Source organism: Anoplolepis gracilipes, chromosome 11 (assembly GCF_047496725.1).
Source record: "Anoplolepis gracilipes chromosome 11, ASM4749672v1, whole genome shotgun sequence".
Taxonomy (NCBI): domain Eukaryota; kingdom Metazoa; phylum Arthropoda; class Insecta; order Hymenoptera; family Formicidae; genus Anoplolepis; species Anoplolepis gracilipes.
The window spans coordinates 6,102,725-6,121,254 of record NC_132980.1 but is presented as its reverse complement, the minus strand read 5'-3'; the positions used below and the strand labels follow the sequence as shown (position 1 = coordinate 6,121,254).

Genomic DNA, 18,530 nt, shown 5'->3' with positions numbered 1-18,530 from the left:
ACGCGTAAAATATTCGAAGAATTGTAACTGCTACTTCCGTGACGTAATCACAGACGTTGGCTGTTTTTGCGAGGTAAGAGATCACTTGTTGTCTACGATGTTTTACGAGGCAACTCGCTCTTCGTCTCTAAAGAAAATGTCAAGGTTCCATTCCGCGAAACGAGATAGTTCTGTTCTCTAACACTCGAGCATTTATGCGACATGTGGTCGTTTCTTTTAATGAAAGAAAAAGGAAAAAATTAGAATAATTAAAAATGAAAAAGATTATATTATATTTATCTAAAAAATGAAATGTTGTTCGCTCTTTCTAGCAGATGAAAATTTATAGATTTGAAATACGCGTGACTCTATGTCATTAAAAAAAATTTTCATCAAAGATTGGACAAATGTTCCTCAATTATGTAATGTCAATCTTGTTAGGCTTAAGTAGAGTTTCTTTTATTTCCTTTTTGTATAAAATATAAAAAATGCTACAGAATATAAGGAAAGAGTGCCATGGGTCAAGTACATATTTTACGAGACTTCACATTAGTCTGGTTGAACGATAACAATATACTGAATAATTTTTTATGTAAATTAAATTTACGCACCAATTTATGCAATTAATCCTGTATATGAATTATGCAAAAATGCTGCAGTATAATGCGTATAAACGCGCATTTAAATGCGGCGCACATTGCAACCTCCTCTTTGTTAGGAGAACGACTCTCGACCTGTGCAATTGCCATCCTCGTGCAACGGACAAGGCTGACTGCAAATGGCATTTCTGACATTCATAACTCCATCGCAGGTCAGTGACAATGTCCTCATATTATAGACTATTGTACGCTATAAGTTACAGCGTTTACTATTAATTTCTAATTAGTTAGAAAAATAAAAATTAAGATAAAAAAGATACTTTTTTTTTATATTACATAAAAATAATATATATATATATATATATATATATATATATATATATATATATCAATTTATTATTTTTCAAAATTATTAATTTATTCAAAATTGAATTATAATAAAAATTATTAATACTTCTAAATATAACATTATATATATAAATTAACTTTTTACATTTAAAAGTAGTAAAAATTTTTATTGTAATTTAATTTTGAATAATAACAATTAAAAATTAACAACAAATTTTGAATAATAAGAAATATTATAAATATATATAATTAATAAGTTTATATATTCATAACTAATATTGTTTTCTAGCTGCGTTTTAAATGCGAGTTAAATTAGAATGTCGCATGAATGAAACTTAGAATGAAACGATTAATTTTTTCAGCGACGACGTGTCACGTGATTGAAGGTCTTTGAGAGAAGGGCGAAACGGCCATTTCTACGGTCACTAGCGTTCTTCTGCGCGAGAAGACGACTTAACTTAGCGCGCGCGAGAGGCCATCCTCTCCCGCTTCTCATCCCGCGTGCGAAGATGATAAAAGCATGTTAAGAGGTGGCGGCCCGTCGTAGTCTTCCTTTCGGGATCGGCCCAGAAGGAACGTTTAAATTCAACGAACGGGATGGCCTCGAGACCGATCGTCCATCTGCTAATCGCCTGCGGCATTTTCGTCGCGACGACATGTGAGTAAAAAAAAAAAGGTTACCCTCTCGTGTTCCTTGAAAAAGTGAATTTGTATCCGTTTAATCGAGGCTGTGCGCTTTTTTCAATTATCGTTTTTAATTCCAGTGATGTGTTACATAATGATACGAGTGATGCGTTCTTTATTATATTATATATATAAGTTTCTTGTGTAATAGATCGCTTTTTTTTTTTACATAAAATTTCACCTCCCTATCAATTTTTTTCTATAATTAACGTAGTCATTAATGAATTAAAAATATCAGGCGCCTTAAATAGATTTAAATATGCATTAAATTGTTACACTGAATTGTGATAAATAATCTCAACACGATTTCCAATCAAAACGGTCGAAATGTTTTTTTTTAATTTGTGAAAATGACTTGTCAGAATTTATTAATTTAGTAGTTAAAGCTGAAGATTTTTTCTATCTTGAGAATTATGTCAAGTTTCAAGAAGGAAATATATTTTTAAAAGATATATATTATGTAATGTATTAAGTAGTTATGCGATGAGTGTGCAATTGAAACAGCTTAATAAGGTTGGCTAAGGCCCAAAATGCTTAGGAAATTCATATACGCTTATTTTTTATGAATATAAATGTTATGTATGTGTCCCGAATAGTATTTTGCAGCCACACGTATGCTCAGTCACGAACGCATCGGTAATTTGTATGCGATGCGCTTGCAGGTCGTGCAAAAAAAATGAATTTTTTAAGCTTAAAGCTTATAGACAAGCATGAATATTAAACCTCTACTATGAGGGTAAATTTGCATAGCCACCATACCGCGGACAGCTTGTCCTTAATAAGTAAATATTATACGTTGCGTTATATTTTTATTTATCGAGAAATAATATTCTTTTAATTTCATATTTTTAATTAAAAAATTTTACTTTTCTCCCACGAACGTGAAATAAAAGGATTGTAATGCGCCTCGAGCAGTAAAATTCCTCTTGTCCTCGGCAGACGGAAAGGAATTCCCGATGGACGAGATGTTTAATGTTCGTGCTCGTCGGTTTAACGACGGATAATCGAATTTGTAATCAGTGGAACTTTCTCCCGTTGTTTGCGTTCACGTACACCTTGTGCAATTTCTGCCCCGGGAAACATTTCTCGGGAATACCCGACAGTTTTCGCGCACGAGGCTATTGTCGTTGTTCCTCGACCTTTCGTTATATCCTGAGGCTAATATCGGACCCAGTTTCCCTTCCACTCCGAATATTTCATCCATATTGAAAAGGGCAACTCGTTGCAAAAAAAACTTTCCTAAATTACATAAATTAATTTTCATTGCAACGATAACGAATTTTATTTTTATTAGATTACTTTGGATTTCTTTTTTAAATACTTTGCTTTATCTCTGAAAGTATTTTTGGCCCAATCTTTTGCCTGCGGCAAAATCGGTTACCAACAGCACGCAGACATTGCGTAAGCGATGCGCAGGTAAATGTAGCTAATGTATGCGCATCAGACACACACACACAAACATGTACACATGGCTTCATAGAGGTCGAGTGCTGGCTATCACCGAACTTTCGCCATCGTGCGATAATCACATCTCGCTGCGTTACTGAACACGACTCATTAATATCTCCTGGACGGACTTGTTTGACGAGTTTTGTACGCAATATTGGTTGCGGTTTGAATCAAAGTCTTGAAACTGTCCTCTGTCGTCAATAATTTTGGTAGCAAAATTACTTTGGTGAAAAAAATCTCATAATTTTCTAAACAATTTTAGGAATTTTTTATTTATATTTATGAAGAAAATTCTGAAAAAATATCAAATTTATTCTGGTTTTTTAATATTTTTTAGGAAACTGTAAAATAAAAAATCTCAGAATATTTTATATTGAGATTTTAACATATGAGAAATTTTCACAAAACTTATTTACGATAAAAATATGAAATATTCTTGTATCACTCGGAATATTTATATAAGCAATTTTAATATGTAATTATTAATTTATTTAACATTTAACAAAATATTTCTGAAAAATCAGCTTTGAGTGGATTTTATTTATCGATATAGATAAACGCAAATGTTAATCTATTTTTAATTTCTACTGAATATTGAACAAAAAAAATAGAATAAAACGATCTGAAAAAATACGAGAAATAATGTAAATTTACTGATTTTTTTTTTCGAATACAAAAATTCTAAGAACACCTTCCACCAGGATATACGATAGATTTAAAAAGAATTTGAGAGTCTTATTTAAAATAGGAATTTAGGGTGAATTGTTTTTTTCAAAGACTTATCGCATTTCAGCGCTCAATCAAAATGCCAGGTTTTCGAATCAGCTGTTTGACAATCAGCTGAGTTACAACCAGCAGCAATTCTCACCGAAACGAGACGCATCTGCATCCTGTCCAGAGAGGAACGGTCGTTACTCGGTGCAAAATCAATGCGACGCTTATATCGAGTGCATCGATGGGGTTGCTGAAGAAAAGTTATGTCCTGAAGGCTTATATTATAATCCTGAGGCTCGTTTCAACTATCCTTGCGGATATCCCATCGACATAGATTGCACGGGCAGACCAAACTTGCGTAAGTTACGATCAATCTTTATCTTGACAGTACATGATATTTATGATAAATCTTCTTTCTATTATTTACTTTGTTAATGTTATTTATTTTATTTAAAATTTATTTTACTTTATTTATATTAATACTATCTGTTTTATTGATTTTTTTTTTGAAATATTACATAAATATTTTATACAAAATAAATATAAATATTTCTTAAACTTTTGCTGGGATATTTATGATAAATCTTTATGGTCTGTAGATTGCAAAATTAAATAAGGACCTAAAAAATAAGAAAAAAAATAGAAAATAAACAAACAAAAATAAGATAATAATATAACAAATATATTTTGATAAAAATATTTATTATAAATATTTTGTATATAGTTTATAAATATGATATGATAAATATGATTGTCTGAATAATTTTCGTCGATAAAAATAATATTACAATATTATCAGATTCTGATTTTAATTATGTTGTAAAGTTTGCTGCTCTCTTCAAAATTTCAATATATTTCTATCATTTAAATGATCGAAGCTCTATTAAATGACAAAGATTTTATTACAAGTCAACAGTATATTAAAGTGCGATTAAATAACAAAATTTTTTTCATTGAATTTCTTTTAGAGAAAGCAAACCCCACCGAAGACTGTCCCCATCAGTACGGCTACTTCAAGATCGGCGATCATCAGCATTGCGGTCAATTCACGAATTGCGTGGACGGTCGAGGCTACGTCTTCGATTGTCCGGAGGGCCTGGCCTTCAATCCGGAGACATATCGATGCGACTGGCCGGATCAGGTGCCAGATTGCGACGCCGAGGCTTTCCTCGGCTTTCGTTGCCCGGAGGTGAAAAGTAGCCCCTTCGGACTGGACGCCGAGACTAAGTTTTACCGCAGCAACGCCGACTGTCATCACTATTACATTTGCGTCAATGGCCGTCCACGATTGCAGAATTGTGGCATCGGAAATGCCTTTAACGACCTCATCGACGCTTGCGACGCCGCGGAAAATGTCACTGGCTGGTGAGTGATATTTAAGAAGATCTTTTATCAAAATCGCTTGTCCGTGTTGCCTTTCGTCTATGAAACTTTTCACTAAAATTTATAAAAAAATTGTAAATTATTAGCTATTTTATTTATGACTAGTTGCCATATAAAAAAATTGGATTTTATTCTTAATAATACAAAAATAATACAAAATATTCCGAAATTTGAAAAATACCTTTTCATTAAATAATTATGTAATTTAATATATATATATATATATATATATTACATAGAATTTTTATTGTTTATATTTTTTAATGTTTTTTAATAATTATACAATTATATAATTATTCTTCGACAATAATCGACTGTAATAAAATGGCTGATGTTTATATTGTTAATTCGTAATAATTGTGACTTAAATTACACGAGTTACTTTAAATTAATTCTTTCTTTTTCAGTGAACATGAAGCAATAGTTAAAACCACTCCGACATATCAGCAGGCGAGGCTTTTTTAAATTCGAATGGAGTTGAAGTATAAAGATTGTGACAGAAAGAAAAGTAATCAAGAGCTGTAAAAGTAAAAGGTGTGCATCAAATTTCAATATGTAATACGACATATTTTAATACAAATTACGTACCCTTATGTAAACGATTGCAAATCGCATACATTGAACATGCATTATACTAATTGAGGACAAATGTATAACAGATCCAATTACAATATATTATATATAATATAATCGTATATACATAAGTTGATGCTGCAAGCAATGTATATATTAATGTATAAATTTCGTTTCCTCTCTTAAGTATATGTATTTAATGTAGAATTGTAAAACTTTTAATAAAAATATAAAAATAAATACCTTCTATTTGATATACCAGTGAATAATTTTCGTAAGGTTGTTTTTACAACTGGAATGCAATATTACATGTATTGATATATAGTTTTACAACAAACTGTATTATTTTATGATATATTTAATAACTGAAAATAAACGTCAGATTAATGTCAGATTCTTAGATTGAAATTTTTCTTTTTATTTAGAAAAAAAAAATATACAAGTTTATATAAGAAAATATTTGCTAAAGATAAAAAAAAAGGAGAATTAAGGAGATATTAGAATATAAAAGGATAAAGAATGTAAAATATAAAATATTAGGATTTAAGGATATAAAAGAATTTTTGTTCTAATATACACAGGAAAAAGGAAGCACAGTAAAGATGGAATAAATTTCACACACATGTATGCATATAGAATATACAATTATTATTGACATAGTACAATCGCTTACAAAATATAATAGCTATAATTTTTTTTCGAATATTATACGTCATTGCGTGCACGCAATATGTACATATGTGAAAATTGTCAACGAGTTGCACGCTCATTTTGGCGACACGTACGAATTTCCTAGATTCTATCTAAATCGCTAGATGGTCCGGAATAAAAAAGGGAGACTTCGTAAAAATATATATTTATTATATAATATATATTTATATATCTGAGGTGCACTTTTAATTAAAGCACGTTAATTAATAGTAGGAAATTATCAGACCATGTAAATGAAAGATTACGCGAATTCTTTGATCAGCGTGTTTTATTTTTGTGTAATAAAATATACGGATATTATCGAATATATGCATATTAAAACGGATTGCAAATCGTAAGTCGCAATCTTTCTTTCTTACATGTAACGCATTTGTTAAATCGACTACGTCTTGCACGCTCGTCACTTTGAGATATCTACGCTTTATCGAGCTAAATTCATATCTAAAAGATGCTTGAGCAACGATGTTACGTCTTATTGCACTTTTTGGTTCGACGAGACATTGATTCGAAGAATTGACATACAAGTAGAATAAGATGAGCGTTTATATCTGCGACATTTTATTTGTAGGCACATTTTATTAAACGCGACAATGAAAATAATATTAATTATATGTAGAAAATAAAATTTTGTGAAAACATTTTTTATAAAACAAATTATTATTGCATATATAAAATTAAATTTTATACAAAACACTATCAAAAACATGAGTGATATTCCCTTGTAAAGGTATTTTAATTGTGAAAATATTTTCGTACATTTTTAACGCATACCACACATTCTGATGTGTGAATATCATTGATTCATGACAAGAATTGACGATCCGAGACCAGAGAGGGGCGCATATATTTTATCAAAAATATATTTTATCTCTCGATATCGAATAAAGTTATCTCTTCGTTAAAAAATCAGCTGTTTCCGTGTCAATATAAATTATCGCGCTACGAACGAGGTGCTAAGAGTAACGAGAGTGTTTCTTCGGCAATATTCGGCAACGTGTTTAAAAAAGTTCACGCGTCATTGAATCGGTCGCGTGAAGGGTTACAAAAAGACTACTTTACACAGTCGTGTCTTTGCTTAAAGTCTCTCTTTCTCGCGCCTCGGGAACAACGTAGGAACCGATTCTTCGCTCTCTGAACTTAACGCTAACAATAATTAATGCCGTGCGATGGTTTCAGGTGCACCCACGAAATTCGCACCGCATCGGATGTGTGTGCCTCCTCGATTTTATCCCACCTGATCCGATCAGCGATCGCGGGCCGATCGGATCGACATTAATTTTAATAAGTGTGAATCCAGCGCGAGGCGCTATGGCAATGGGCTTAGGAGAAGAGAAGGGGCTCTCTTCTTTTGGGTATGCTTAAAAGAAAAAAAAAGAGTTATAAATACACTACGGAGAGTCCTATGGAGGATTCACGAATTACCAAAATCAACAGAGTGTCGAGGGTGGAGGAAAACACGGTGGAAGGGATAGGGAAGCCCTTCACTCACGTCACCAGGACCGATTCCGGCACTTGCGATTACGCACGTCGTGACGGCAGGTCTGCGTCTCCTCGTCGAATGCCGTGCCTTCCTCGCAGACGAACCGGAAGTCCAGCACCTGCCGCCTGGTGAAGCCCGGCGAGCAGTAGTGGAAGAGCCGACAGTCCCTGACGTCGCCGTAGAAGCGATACATCTCCTTCTCCAAGCAATTGAAGCTCGCGTGCTTCCGGGAACCCGCGGACTTTCGCTGATGGATCACAGATTCCGTCGTCGAAATAATCGAGGTGGGAATCGTCGAAACTGACGTCGACCGTTCGGCGGGAACCCAAGGGATTTCGGTAACGTAATGTTGGTCTTTGGCGGAAGCTGTGACCTTTGCTTCTTTAGGGTACTTCTCGGTATCAGCCTCACTGTATTCAGTGTATGACTTTTCAAGGGGCAACGTCGTCAGAGGTAGAGAGGTCGTCGCGAAGATCTTTTCCGTAGTTTCCTGCGGTTCAGTTTTCACTTTTATAGTTGTCTGCTCGACAGCAGATGCGAGGGTAGTCAGCCTGGACAGGAGATAAAGGGTGGAAGTCTCCAGCTCTTTGGTCGAGGTCCCTGAACTGGCATCCTTTGAAGAGTTTACGGGAGAATTTTGCTCGGTCGGACTCGAAAGTTGATCCTCCTTGTTTGTCCGATTGCTTTTCGCAGAAGTATCAACAGGGGTTGGTTCGTTCGCCTCCAGCTTGTTCTCGAGAACACTCTCCTCGGTTTTGCCAGACTCCGTCATAATTGCTGTCGTCGTCGTTGTTGTTACATACTCCGTCGTAGTTTCCGTCGGACTTTCTGTATTCAACCTTTCCGTAGTAATAGTCTCAGTGGTAGAAATAGGTTTGCGCGTCAAAGCAATCTTCCTGATCACCGGCTTCGGCGCCAAATCGTTGTAGGACTTGGGCGGTTTCGCTGGTTTCGGATTAACCAAACCTATTCTCGATTTAATCACCACCGGAACCGGGGTCGTCGTAGAAGGAATGTAAGCATAAACCCTTCTGTTTCCGGGTTTAGGAAATTTCGGTGACGTGGGACGAGTGGTAGTAGTCATCGGTCTAGGGGTAGTCGTAGTCGTAGTTGTAGTCGTGGTGGTAGATGTTGTACTAGTTGATGACATTGTTGTGGTAGTCGGCAAAGTCGTGGCTAAACTTGTAACCTTTTCGAGACCTGCCACTTCCGTGACACTGTCCTCAGTCTGCATTTCCGCTTCATCATCGATCGGATGTGTCTTCTCCTCCCTAGAATCATTCGATTTGGTGGCAGTTTCCATCTCCTTGTAATTTTCTGGCTCGTAATTGTCGTCGACGTAATCGTACGCGTCGCTTTCATAGGATTCCGACGTTTCCTTTGTCTCCGCGTCATCGTCTCTCTCATTCGACCTCGGTAATTCGTCTGTGAATTTTAAGATACCTTCGGTGCTGCTTTCAGCGTCTTCAGTCGAATCCGTAACGTCCTCCTGAGAATCGTTGTATTCTTCGGAACTCGTGTAATCAATGGACGTTGTATAATCTTCGGTGCTCTCCTCCGAGTCCCTGTAATCTTCTTGGACGCTAGTTTCCTCGCGCGAATTTTCTGCGGACAGTTCCATCGTATCCGGATACTCGTTTGATCCTTCGTAATTCACCTCTTGGCTGTATTTCGTAGTCGAATGATCCTCTTCGTTCAAATCATCAGCTTCGCGAGTAGACGCAGAGGGAATCTTGTTAGGTGCCTCTTCCGAGCTCACTTGGAACTTTTTCTCTTCCGTGTTCGCGTTGGATTCGTCATCGTCCGGAGTTTCGTATTCTCTTGACAAGTATTCTTCGTCGTCGGACATTTTCTCTTCGAAAACGTGGGTAACTTCCGTCGATTCCGTTTCCACGACGCTTTGCGGATTTTCAGTAAAGTTCTCGTCTTTTAAACTAGTATATTCGGTTTTCTGTTCTGCCCCTTCCGATAAATCCCTCGTGCTATTCTCCGTAATTTGATGACCGAACGACAGCTCAGTCTCCTTGCTTTCTTCAGCGTCCTGCGAGTTTTTCGAATACGTCGAGTCCGGATGGCCAACCGTTCTCGCGTCTATTTCTTGGGAAGTTTGCGACTCGGAATCTCCGAAAACCTGGCTATCGATTTTCTCCGCAGCTTTCGTCTTGGAAAGTACGGTAGACGGGGTAGCAGATGTAGCAGTAATAACACTAGCAATAGTAGTGGACGTTTTATCCACTTCCTCTTCCTGCTGAATCGCCTCTGTCAGCTCGACATTCTTCGTTTTTTGCTTTATTTTCGAAGATATTCGTCTCCTCGAGGGTCTAGTTCGAGAAACCTTCCTTCTCGACCCAGACTCTCTTTCTGTAGAATCCTTGACGCGTTTTTGCTCGCTTGTGTCTTGTGGAACTTCTAGTTGTTTCTCTTCGTCAGCTACGAAGCCCGATCGTTGGTCCTTTGTCAAGTATCCTGTCATTTGTCCGTTATATATAACTTTTTCATCAGCCTTCGATGCAGCATGCAAATTAGATTTACTTTCTTCTTTAATAATAATCTCGACAGGAGCGTCAGTTTTGGATATTTCAACGTCAGAAGTCTTGAAGTCATTGTCGGAATCAAGTATTATATCTTTATCATCTTTCGAAGATTTGGTTGTGAGTTCAACGTTAGTTTCGAACTTTGATTCTGATTCTGACGTATTTTTAATATGCTTCTTCTTGTCTAACAGCTTTTCAGCTTCGACATTTGAGGATATATCTTGGTGACTCGATTTTTTATCCTCCACTTTTTTATTTAGCATTAAATGTTTCGAAGCGTCTGTCTTCAAATCTTCTAAAGCGCCTACCTTTTCCACCGCGATATCCTTGGTCCGTTGTACGGATTTCGCCTCGAGAGTCCCGCAATCTTTCGCCAAGTGTTTATTTTCAATTTCATCAGCAGTGTTGCGAAAGGCATCCTCGTCCGCTTCGTCGCTGAATAGGATATCTCGAAACTTCATCAGACTCTCCCTAATAGCCCGGAAATCTCCGATCTCGACATCTTCCACGTTGGTCGCTTCATCCTCCTTCCTACGCGATTCACCCTCTCGTGTCGCTTTAGAATCCCCGTCTTGACTGCTCGCGCCGTTGATCAAGTGATAGAGCTGAGATCGTTTTCTACGCGACAGTCGTGTCTTCTCCATCGCTCCTTCTCTCGCGACCTGCCGACTTTTGAATATTTTCGGCACGTCTCGATAAAACGGATCGAAGGACTCGTCGCCTTCCTTGTAGTCGTCGTAGCTGGCCGGTATCGTTGGCAACGGCAGCGTCACCAGTTGCGTGGAGTTCAGGGGTCTGCCGGACTCGTCGCTCACACTCGCCTTTGCAGTGACAATCACTCGGGATTGCGACGGTAACAATGGTGACGGATTTTGCACGATTCTCTGAATATCCGGCGGCGGTAGATTTATGGTGATCTGATGGGGCTTGAGCTGCGGCACCGTCACGCCTGGCGGATTCACCCGGTGAATGCCCCCCCGTTGAGTAACCGACGATAACTGATGAACGACCGACTGCGAGGGCTTCGGCGAAGGTCTCGGCGTCGGATAAAACGATCTGACGGTCGTCTCGATGGTGGCCGTGGACGTCGGCAAAAAGTTGTCGGATATCCTCTGCTGCTGCTGCGAAGTTTGAATCATTTTCGTCTGAACCGTGCGAGAGGACTCTTGCAGGATTGGTACTGGAGCTATCGTCAACTTGGACACCTAAAATAAGAGATGAGTTTTCAAAATAAAATCTGAATTGAATTGAATTTAAACAATTTACCTTTCCCTTATTAGTCGGCTGTATCGCCTCCAGCGCTCTTATATCTTCGTGGTCATCCTCGTCGCGATAGTCGGAGGTCTCGCGTGGATTGTTGCTGTGCACGAACTGTTCGGTGGTACTCGCGATGCCGTGATTGTGAAAGATGGGGTTGATCAAGGCCGCCGGGCTGTTGGCGTTACTGTTGAGCAGGGTCTGTATCGTCGTAGGGTGGTACAGTGGCGTCACCGTTGACGGTTCGTTATGTTGGATGATCTGCGGCGACGGACCCACCGTCGAGCTGTACCTGATCTGCGGATGGATCTGCGGGGACGATGTCGTCGAGCTGCCGGCGCTTTGACTGCTGAACAGCTGATACGACGTAGCCTGATTGTTGACGCGCTCGCCACCATTGTGGAAGATGTACTGGTGATGATAGCCGCCGTTCTTGTCATCGTACAGCGACTTGGATTGGCTCGTATGAACCTGGGGAAATGGCGGCTGGGGCTGATAGTGTTGTGGATAACCGGCCGGATGTTGAAAGGACCCGCTTGCCACAGTGGTGGATGGTGGTTTGCTGGGCCGAGAAGTGGTCGTGAGGCTGGGGGTGGTCGAGGTTGTGCTGGGTCGCGCCGAGGTCGTTCTTATCTGATGATCCTCCACTGGGTGATCCGTAAGATCGTCCTCGTCGTCCTTGTCGTTCTCGTGAAGGCTGCGAGCAGGAAAGGGAAGTTTACGGGATCAGTTGGGTTGCGTGGGAAATTACAGATTAATCTTGACCTATTTAAACGCGCGTTTGCGTGTCTCATGGATTGTCAGAGAAGAAATTGTCAATGTTATAGTGGCCAGAGATCTCGGCAGAAATCTCAACGCATTCCTGAGTCTCTCGTAGCGTGTCCGAGATAACCGCTTCCAGGTAACGAGCGTTGATCGTCAGACGACTCTGACGGATGATAATAATGACGTTAACCGTATAAGGTCGCAGACGGACAGGCGGCAAACGAGATTTACTTTGGCTAAAAATAGATGACCGTCAATGAGAGACTAAGCAGCCATATCGTCGAATGGAGCGTATAAATTTCGTCATCGTGACAGTTAATCGTTACAATTTTTATCTGCATATATATATGTATGATCCAGTCGGCGCGAAAGGAGAGGACATTCTGATACATTCCTGAGATACCGCGAGTGAAGGAAAGCCAGTAAAGTATTTATGGACGCCCAAGCATGCCTTTTATAGCTCGCAATTTTGTACAGACTCGTCTAAGGTTTATAAGTACAATATTTTACAGGAAAAATGCATACGCGAGTCGCACGAATTGAAAATATGCTAAAGTGGACTTTGAAAGCATGTCGTTTTTTTTTTTTTTCTTTTTTTTTCACCACAATTTATTATATGCGATTATATCTCTGCTTCGGATATACATTGCATAAATGAAACGAAGCGAGAAAAATGTAGCAATGAAATGGGAGGGAGAATTTTTTTTGAAATGCGACGAGTCGATATTACGTCACACAGTACAGGATATTCGGTAACACTGGTGCGAATTTAATTTTTAAATTTATTGATTTGAAATTTGAAATCGATTTCTCTCGCCCCTCTTTCTTAAGAGGAATTTCTTGCTTTGATGTATCTTATATTTTGAATGTCTTAACAATTAATAAGGAAGAATACCAGACTTTTTATTTAAAAATAGTAAAAACTTCATTATTTATTTACATCCAAGAAATTTAGATAATTTTAATTATATTCATCCATACATTTTATACAAATTAAAAGTGAAATAAAGGAGATGCATGTTTGAGATATTTTTGAGTCAACTGGCAATGGTACATATTTTATATGCGACCGGCAAAGCAATCAGAGTGCAACAATTTATTTCATTCGATAGCCAGTTTCTTAGCTCGCAGCGACTTGCGAAATCGGAAAATAGATTAGAATAACTGGCTTGGGGGGAGCATATCACCCATGTTATTTTTCGCAAATCGACGAATTGTCATTAACCCTGTGTCACCGACAATTTATTTTCCCGTGTGATATATATATATATATATATATATATATATATATATATATATATATATATATATCGGAAGTCTTAATTTATAAAAATGAATAGGAAATTGCGCCATCGATTTTTACCTGAGTGTCACGGCGTTATTGCCGTAGAGTTCCAGATTCAAATTGTAAAACCGCTCGCTTTTACTACAATCGACCTCATCGACCCTCTCGCAGACTCTGGTTTCCTGGTCGAAGACGGTCCCGTTCAGACAGAGGAACTTTATATCCATGATCTCGTCTGGAAACACATCTCACGTTGAAGAAGAGGATATCATTATTTGAGAAGACTCTGGGCTTTCAAATTTCGTCGAGACTAGAGTTTCCAATCCCCAAGACAATTTTAAATCCCGGGATTACGAGATTTTTTCAGCTCAATCTCGGGATCCCGGGACTAGTCCCGGGTTTATATATATGAACAAAAATAACAACAATATTCATAAAATTATAATTTTATTGTTACAGTTAGAATATTAGAAGCTTAGAAAAAAAATAAAATTGCATATCATTAATGTCTTTAATTTTAATTAGTAATTTTTAGACAGATCTATAGGCGTCTTTCCCTGACGTTGCGTCATGTCCACGAAATTTAAAATAAGAAGCTCTATCAATATATAAAATAAATAAATCCCGGGATTTATAGTGTCGAGTCCCGAGTATTTTCGGGACTGTAAATTTGGCCGGGATCCCGAGTTTGGAAACCCTAGTCGAGACACTTGTTAATTTTATTTTAATTTATTTTTACAATTTTATTATTCCTGGTCCTTTTATTTTTTAAAAATAAAGATACCGTATTTTTTCGCGTTAAAATTTCACCATCTTTGAAGAAACGTGCCTTGCAGTCCATTTCGAAGATATTTGATCCCCGAACTCCCCCAGACAAAATTGCACACGTCGCGTTCACCTCGCGATCCGGTCTATAAAATCTACCTTATACAAGTAATTATGCAAATCGTTTTTATATGTCAAGCGTTCACGTATCGCGACGAATGATCGCGGAGTCGGCTCCTTTTGCATCTCCGGCTTGATTCAAACTTGTCACGAACGTAGAGATCCGGTAAATTAGAATTAGACGCGATAATTAATAGCGACGCGAAACTATTTAAGGCCGACGCGCGTATCGATGATAAGTAGATCGTTTCGAAAGGTCCGGCCGAAGGTCCCGTCCAAGTTTTGTAATCAATCGGGAGATCGTTTTACGGCGAGAATGTCACGGTCGCCGAGGAACGTTTACTGACCTAAGCCCGAGAGTCTGGCTTTGACTCGTCATGCAAAGTCGTTCTCCCCGTCTGCGATTCCGATCTCGAGAATTTAAATTCATATTAAAATTTTACATTTTAAAGCGTTTAAAAGGGACGTTTCTTTTTTTTTTTTTTTATCATCGAGATTTTTATTTCGCACGCAAAAAAATTAGTAGCAAATTAAAATTTATATGTATATAAAGAACAGTATATAATCCTTTTAGAAAGATTTGATGATCTCAAATGTCAACAATATTGTATAATTTTATTTTAATATTAATAATTATAGTAATGGCCTCAAGAATATATTATTTATTATCTTAAATTTTTTTATTTGAATATATTTTATTTGTCCATCCAACATTTTTTTCTTTTATTCATAAAAATTATTCTTGAATATAATAAAAATACATTTCTATTAAATGTCTCCGAACAACTAATTTGTTATCACATTTTTTTATCGCTATATAATCTCATTTCAAGATTTACATATTTATGAGAATAAAGATATTCTCAACATAAGAATAATTTTTTTTTGTATTTTGAGGATTTCATCTCTCTCCAGAATATAAAACTACCTTTCTGGCCGATGGTGCACACGTGAAACATTTGACAGCCCGCCTCGACATCCGCGTAGTATCCACCAATCACCTTTCCTTGACACGAGAAGTTCGTCTCCGGCAGGTTGTCGAAGTCCAGATACTTGAAAGGCCAAAAATCCGGCAAGTTAGCAAAGAGAAAATTCAGTTTCTCGTCGCGACGACATTTAAGAGTAAATGACTATAATTTCATTTAAATTAGATTTTATAGACACTTACGCCAGGTTCCCCCGCGCTGCATAATAAACGGCCATGTTGGAGATTGAGGATCGACACGAAAACTGAAACACAAAGAAAAAAAGGATGTGAGGGCACAGAAATTTGCATTACGCGAATATATATGTATATAATGTATAATTTCTATTATATTTATAAAAAAAAATGAAATCGTTTATAGTATATTAATAAAACTATATATGTCTAACTTTATCTACACGTATTTTAATAAACTCGAAAACTGCATGTCGCATCTAAATATTTAACAGTTTTTTGACTAATTTCCTTATTAAATATTTTATATAAAAATATGTAAATGCTAAAAATATCTTACAATTTTTCCTGAGAAAGCTTTACCTAATTTTCAACAAATATGCTTTGAATAATGTCTTTATAAATATGTATTAATAAAGCTATTTATCTTTTAAACATTACTCGATAAACAAAATTTAAATATCAGAATTCAGTACTGTAGAATTATTATTGTATAACAGTGAAATGCATATGCATTTGTTGATATGCACATGCAATATGCTCGAACGTTTAACGTAACAATTTTATGTGCACACTTAACACGGATAAAATGTCAAGAACTAAAAATCCTTTTAATACACAGAAGATATAAAATTAAATTATTAATACTTGTTTTTTTAATTACGTATAAAATACACAAATTATAAATTAAAATTTTAAAATATTAAATATGTTCGAAATAACATTTGAAAGATTAAAAGGAACAGAAAGTAGAATAATAAAATATTTACGGAATAAATAAAGTAGAAAATATATCCAGACAAATTTCTTTTGAAAAAAGATCACAATCATGTTACATTTTTATTTTCCAATTAAAAATTATTGAATCTTATCTCACGAAATAAGATGGAGCCAATCGTAACTGAAGTTTTAAATAAAAATGTATCTATAGAAGACATAAGAAAATTATTTAACAAAGATAACGTAATTTTTATTTATACTCTTTTTCTTTAATTTTAGATCAAGTGGATAAATTTTGTAAATAAAAATCTTAAAATAAAATTTTGTAGAAAATGGCAACACGCGTTTATTCTTATTGTTAGTATTACATTTATAATTTCCTCCGAAGCTTAAAGTACTCGTTCTCCCGTGCTATATTTATCGAGACATTTAAATCCAACCATATATAATACCCGTGTTATTATATGTATATCGAATGCGAAATAATAAGAGAAAAATTGTATTCTTTCCAAAAAATAAAATTCTGCTCGCGACCGTGCCACATTCGGCGCAGCCGTAATTTATGACAGTAATTTATGCAGTTGTGCAATCGTTAGGTCCAGGGTCTGCTGTGAACCCCGGTTGCATTAGTTGCAGCTATAATTATGCACAACTATCGTCACGCATCGACGATAGGTTAATGCTCCAGAAATTCGAGTTTGTAATTTCGATCGGCTACCGTTACATATGTACAACGTAATTTTGCGTAAATGTAACATTACGTAAGCGCGATTAGAGTAAAGAAAAGAAAAGTTATATTAAGTCAGACAAAGATTAATGAGACGTAATTAAATAAATATTAATTAAGATGGGCTTGAAAAATTAGGACGAATTTCTGAAGAAAAGTAACAAACAACATTTGTAATTTTAAAAATAAATATGTTTTGCGTTATCACGGTAATAAAAATTTTCTCTCTCTCTCTCTCTCTCTCTTTTTTACCGGATACCAGAGAAGCCTTGTGAAAAAATATAGCAAGACAAAATTTAATCAAAAAGGTAATAAGACACTAGAATAGGCAACTTTCACCTCGCTTATCTAACACGCGCCACAGACAGGTGTTAATTGTTACCGTCAGATTAAATTATATTCGTCACGCTGACTCCGTTTCGTACTCAATTATAGCTCGCTAATAATTCTTTGGATATTCAAATTGCAATCCGTATTTTTTTATCAATAAGCATTTATATAACACGACTTTGTATAATTGATTTATCGAGCATAACGCTTCATTAATAACGCCTCGACATAAAAGTATAATTATTAGATATATTTATAAATACACATGTACGGTGATATTTCAGAAAGAAGGAGAATAAGAGAGTTTTCTTTTCTCGCGCAGCAAATATTGAAAATAATTTTATTTTAATTCAATTATTTGAAAATGATATAAATAAATAATTTTACTTAAAAATTGAAATAAGCATCTGAATAATACTGTCCATTTTTAGATACACAGATCTTTTTTTTATAAATTTATAAATTACAATTATTTTTGACATATCGTCCACTTCGCAATTTGATTATTTTACAGCACAAGTCGCACCTGTTTGCTTTATCGTGCTTAATAATACGCTTGATCGCGAATGACATGTCGCGCCTGTCATTCTGTCAAACGAGTGGAAAACCATCGGCACTCGATAACTTACGAGCCACTTTTAATTTCCACGTCTGCAAAGACGAACAGACCTTTCACCAAGACAAGTGGCGCTTGTGTAAAATATATTCCGCGTTGTAAAATCGTTCGATCTCGATACATTCGATTATGCAATAATTTCGATAAAAAAGGCAAAGAGAAACAAAGAGAGAGAGAGAGAAAGAGAAAGAGATGATGTAAGCCGGTGTGAAACAAAAACAACGACACGGTAGTTAAGGTACTCTCACGTCGGATGTTTCGCCAATTATTTTTTACATATGCTGACCTTTCGTTCGACGATGTCTGACCGCGACGTCATGTTAGTTTCCATC

The 18,530-nt window shown here is 36.4% G+C and overlaps 2 protein-coding genes across 4 annotated transcripts in view; one reads left to right on the top strand and one right to left on the bottom strand.

Moving 5' to 3' along the window:
- The first annotated feature begins 663 nt into the window (after positions 1–663).
- On the top strand, positions 664–5,867 carry LOC140671250 (protein obstructor-E). The gene is made up of 5 exons (XM_072902469.1): positions 664–790; positions 1,289–1,584; positions 3,853–4,131; positions 4,742–5,138; positions 5,564–5,867. The coding sequence occupies exons 2-5, from the start codon at positions 1,524–1,526 to the stop codon at positions 5,619–5,621; spliced, it is 795 nt and encodes a 264-aa protein (XP_072758570.1). The 5' UTR covers positions 664–790; positions 1,289–1,523; the 3' UTR covers positions 5,622–5,867.
- Positions 5,868–6,393: 526 nt separating this feature from the next.
- LOC140671123 (uncharacterized) overlaps positions 6,394–18,530 on the bottom strand; it is a 58,009-nt gene continuing 45,872 nt past the window's right edge. For 2 of the 3 annotated variants that reach the window (XM_072902237.1, XM_072902236.1), the window contains exons 4-8: positions 15,815–15,876; positions 15,575–15,698; positions 13,840–14,008; positions 11,721–12,408; positions 6,394–11,659 (exon numbers count right to left, since the gene is read on the bottom strand). In XM_072902237.1, the coding sequence (XP_072758338.1) occupies positions 7,931–11,659; positions 11,721–12,408; positions 13,840–14,008; positions 15,575–15,698; positions 15,815–15,876 (4,772 nt within the window). In that variant the 3' untranslated portion in view covers positions 6,394–7,930. The remainder of the gene's footprint in view (positions 11,660–11,720; positions 12,409–13,839; positions 14,009–15,574; positions 15,699–15,814; positions 15,877–18,530) is intronic. The other variant, XM_072902238.1, reaches the window with a different exon arrangement.

Bases quoted from the DNA above. Each gene is read 5' to 3' on its own strand.
- LOC140671250 (XM_072902469.1), top strand. From the start codon at position 1,524: ATGGCCTCGAGACCGATCGTCCATCTGCTAATCGCCTGCGGCATTTTC. The intron at 4,132-4,741 runs GTAAGTTACGAT...AATTTCTTTTAG, and splicing joins CACGGGCAGACCAAACTTGC to AGAAAGCAAACCCCACCGAA. The intron at 5,139-5,563 runs GTGAGTGATATT...TTTCTTTTTCAG, and splicing joins GCGGAAAATGTCACTGGCTG to TGAACATGAAGCAATAGTTA.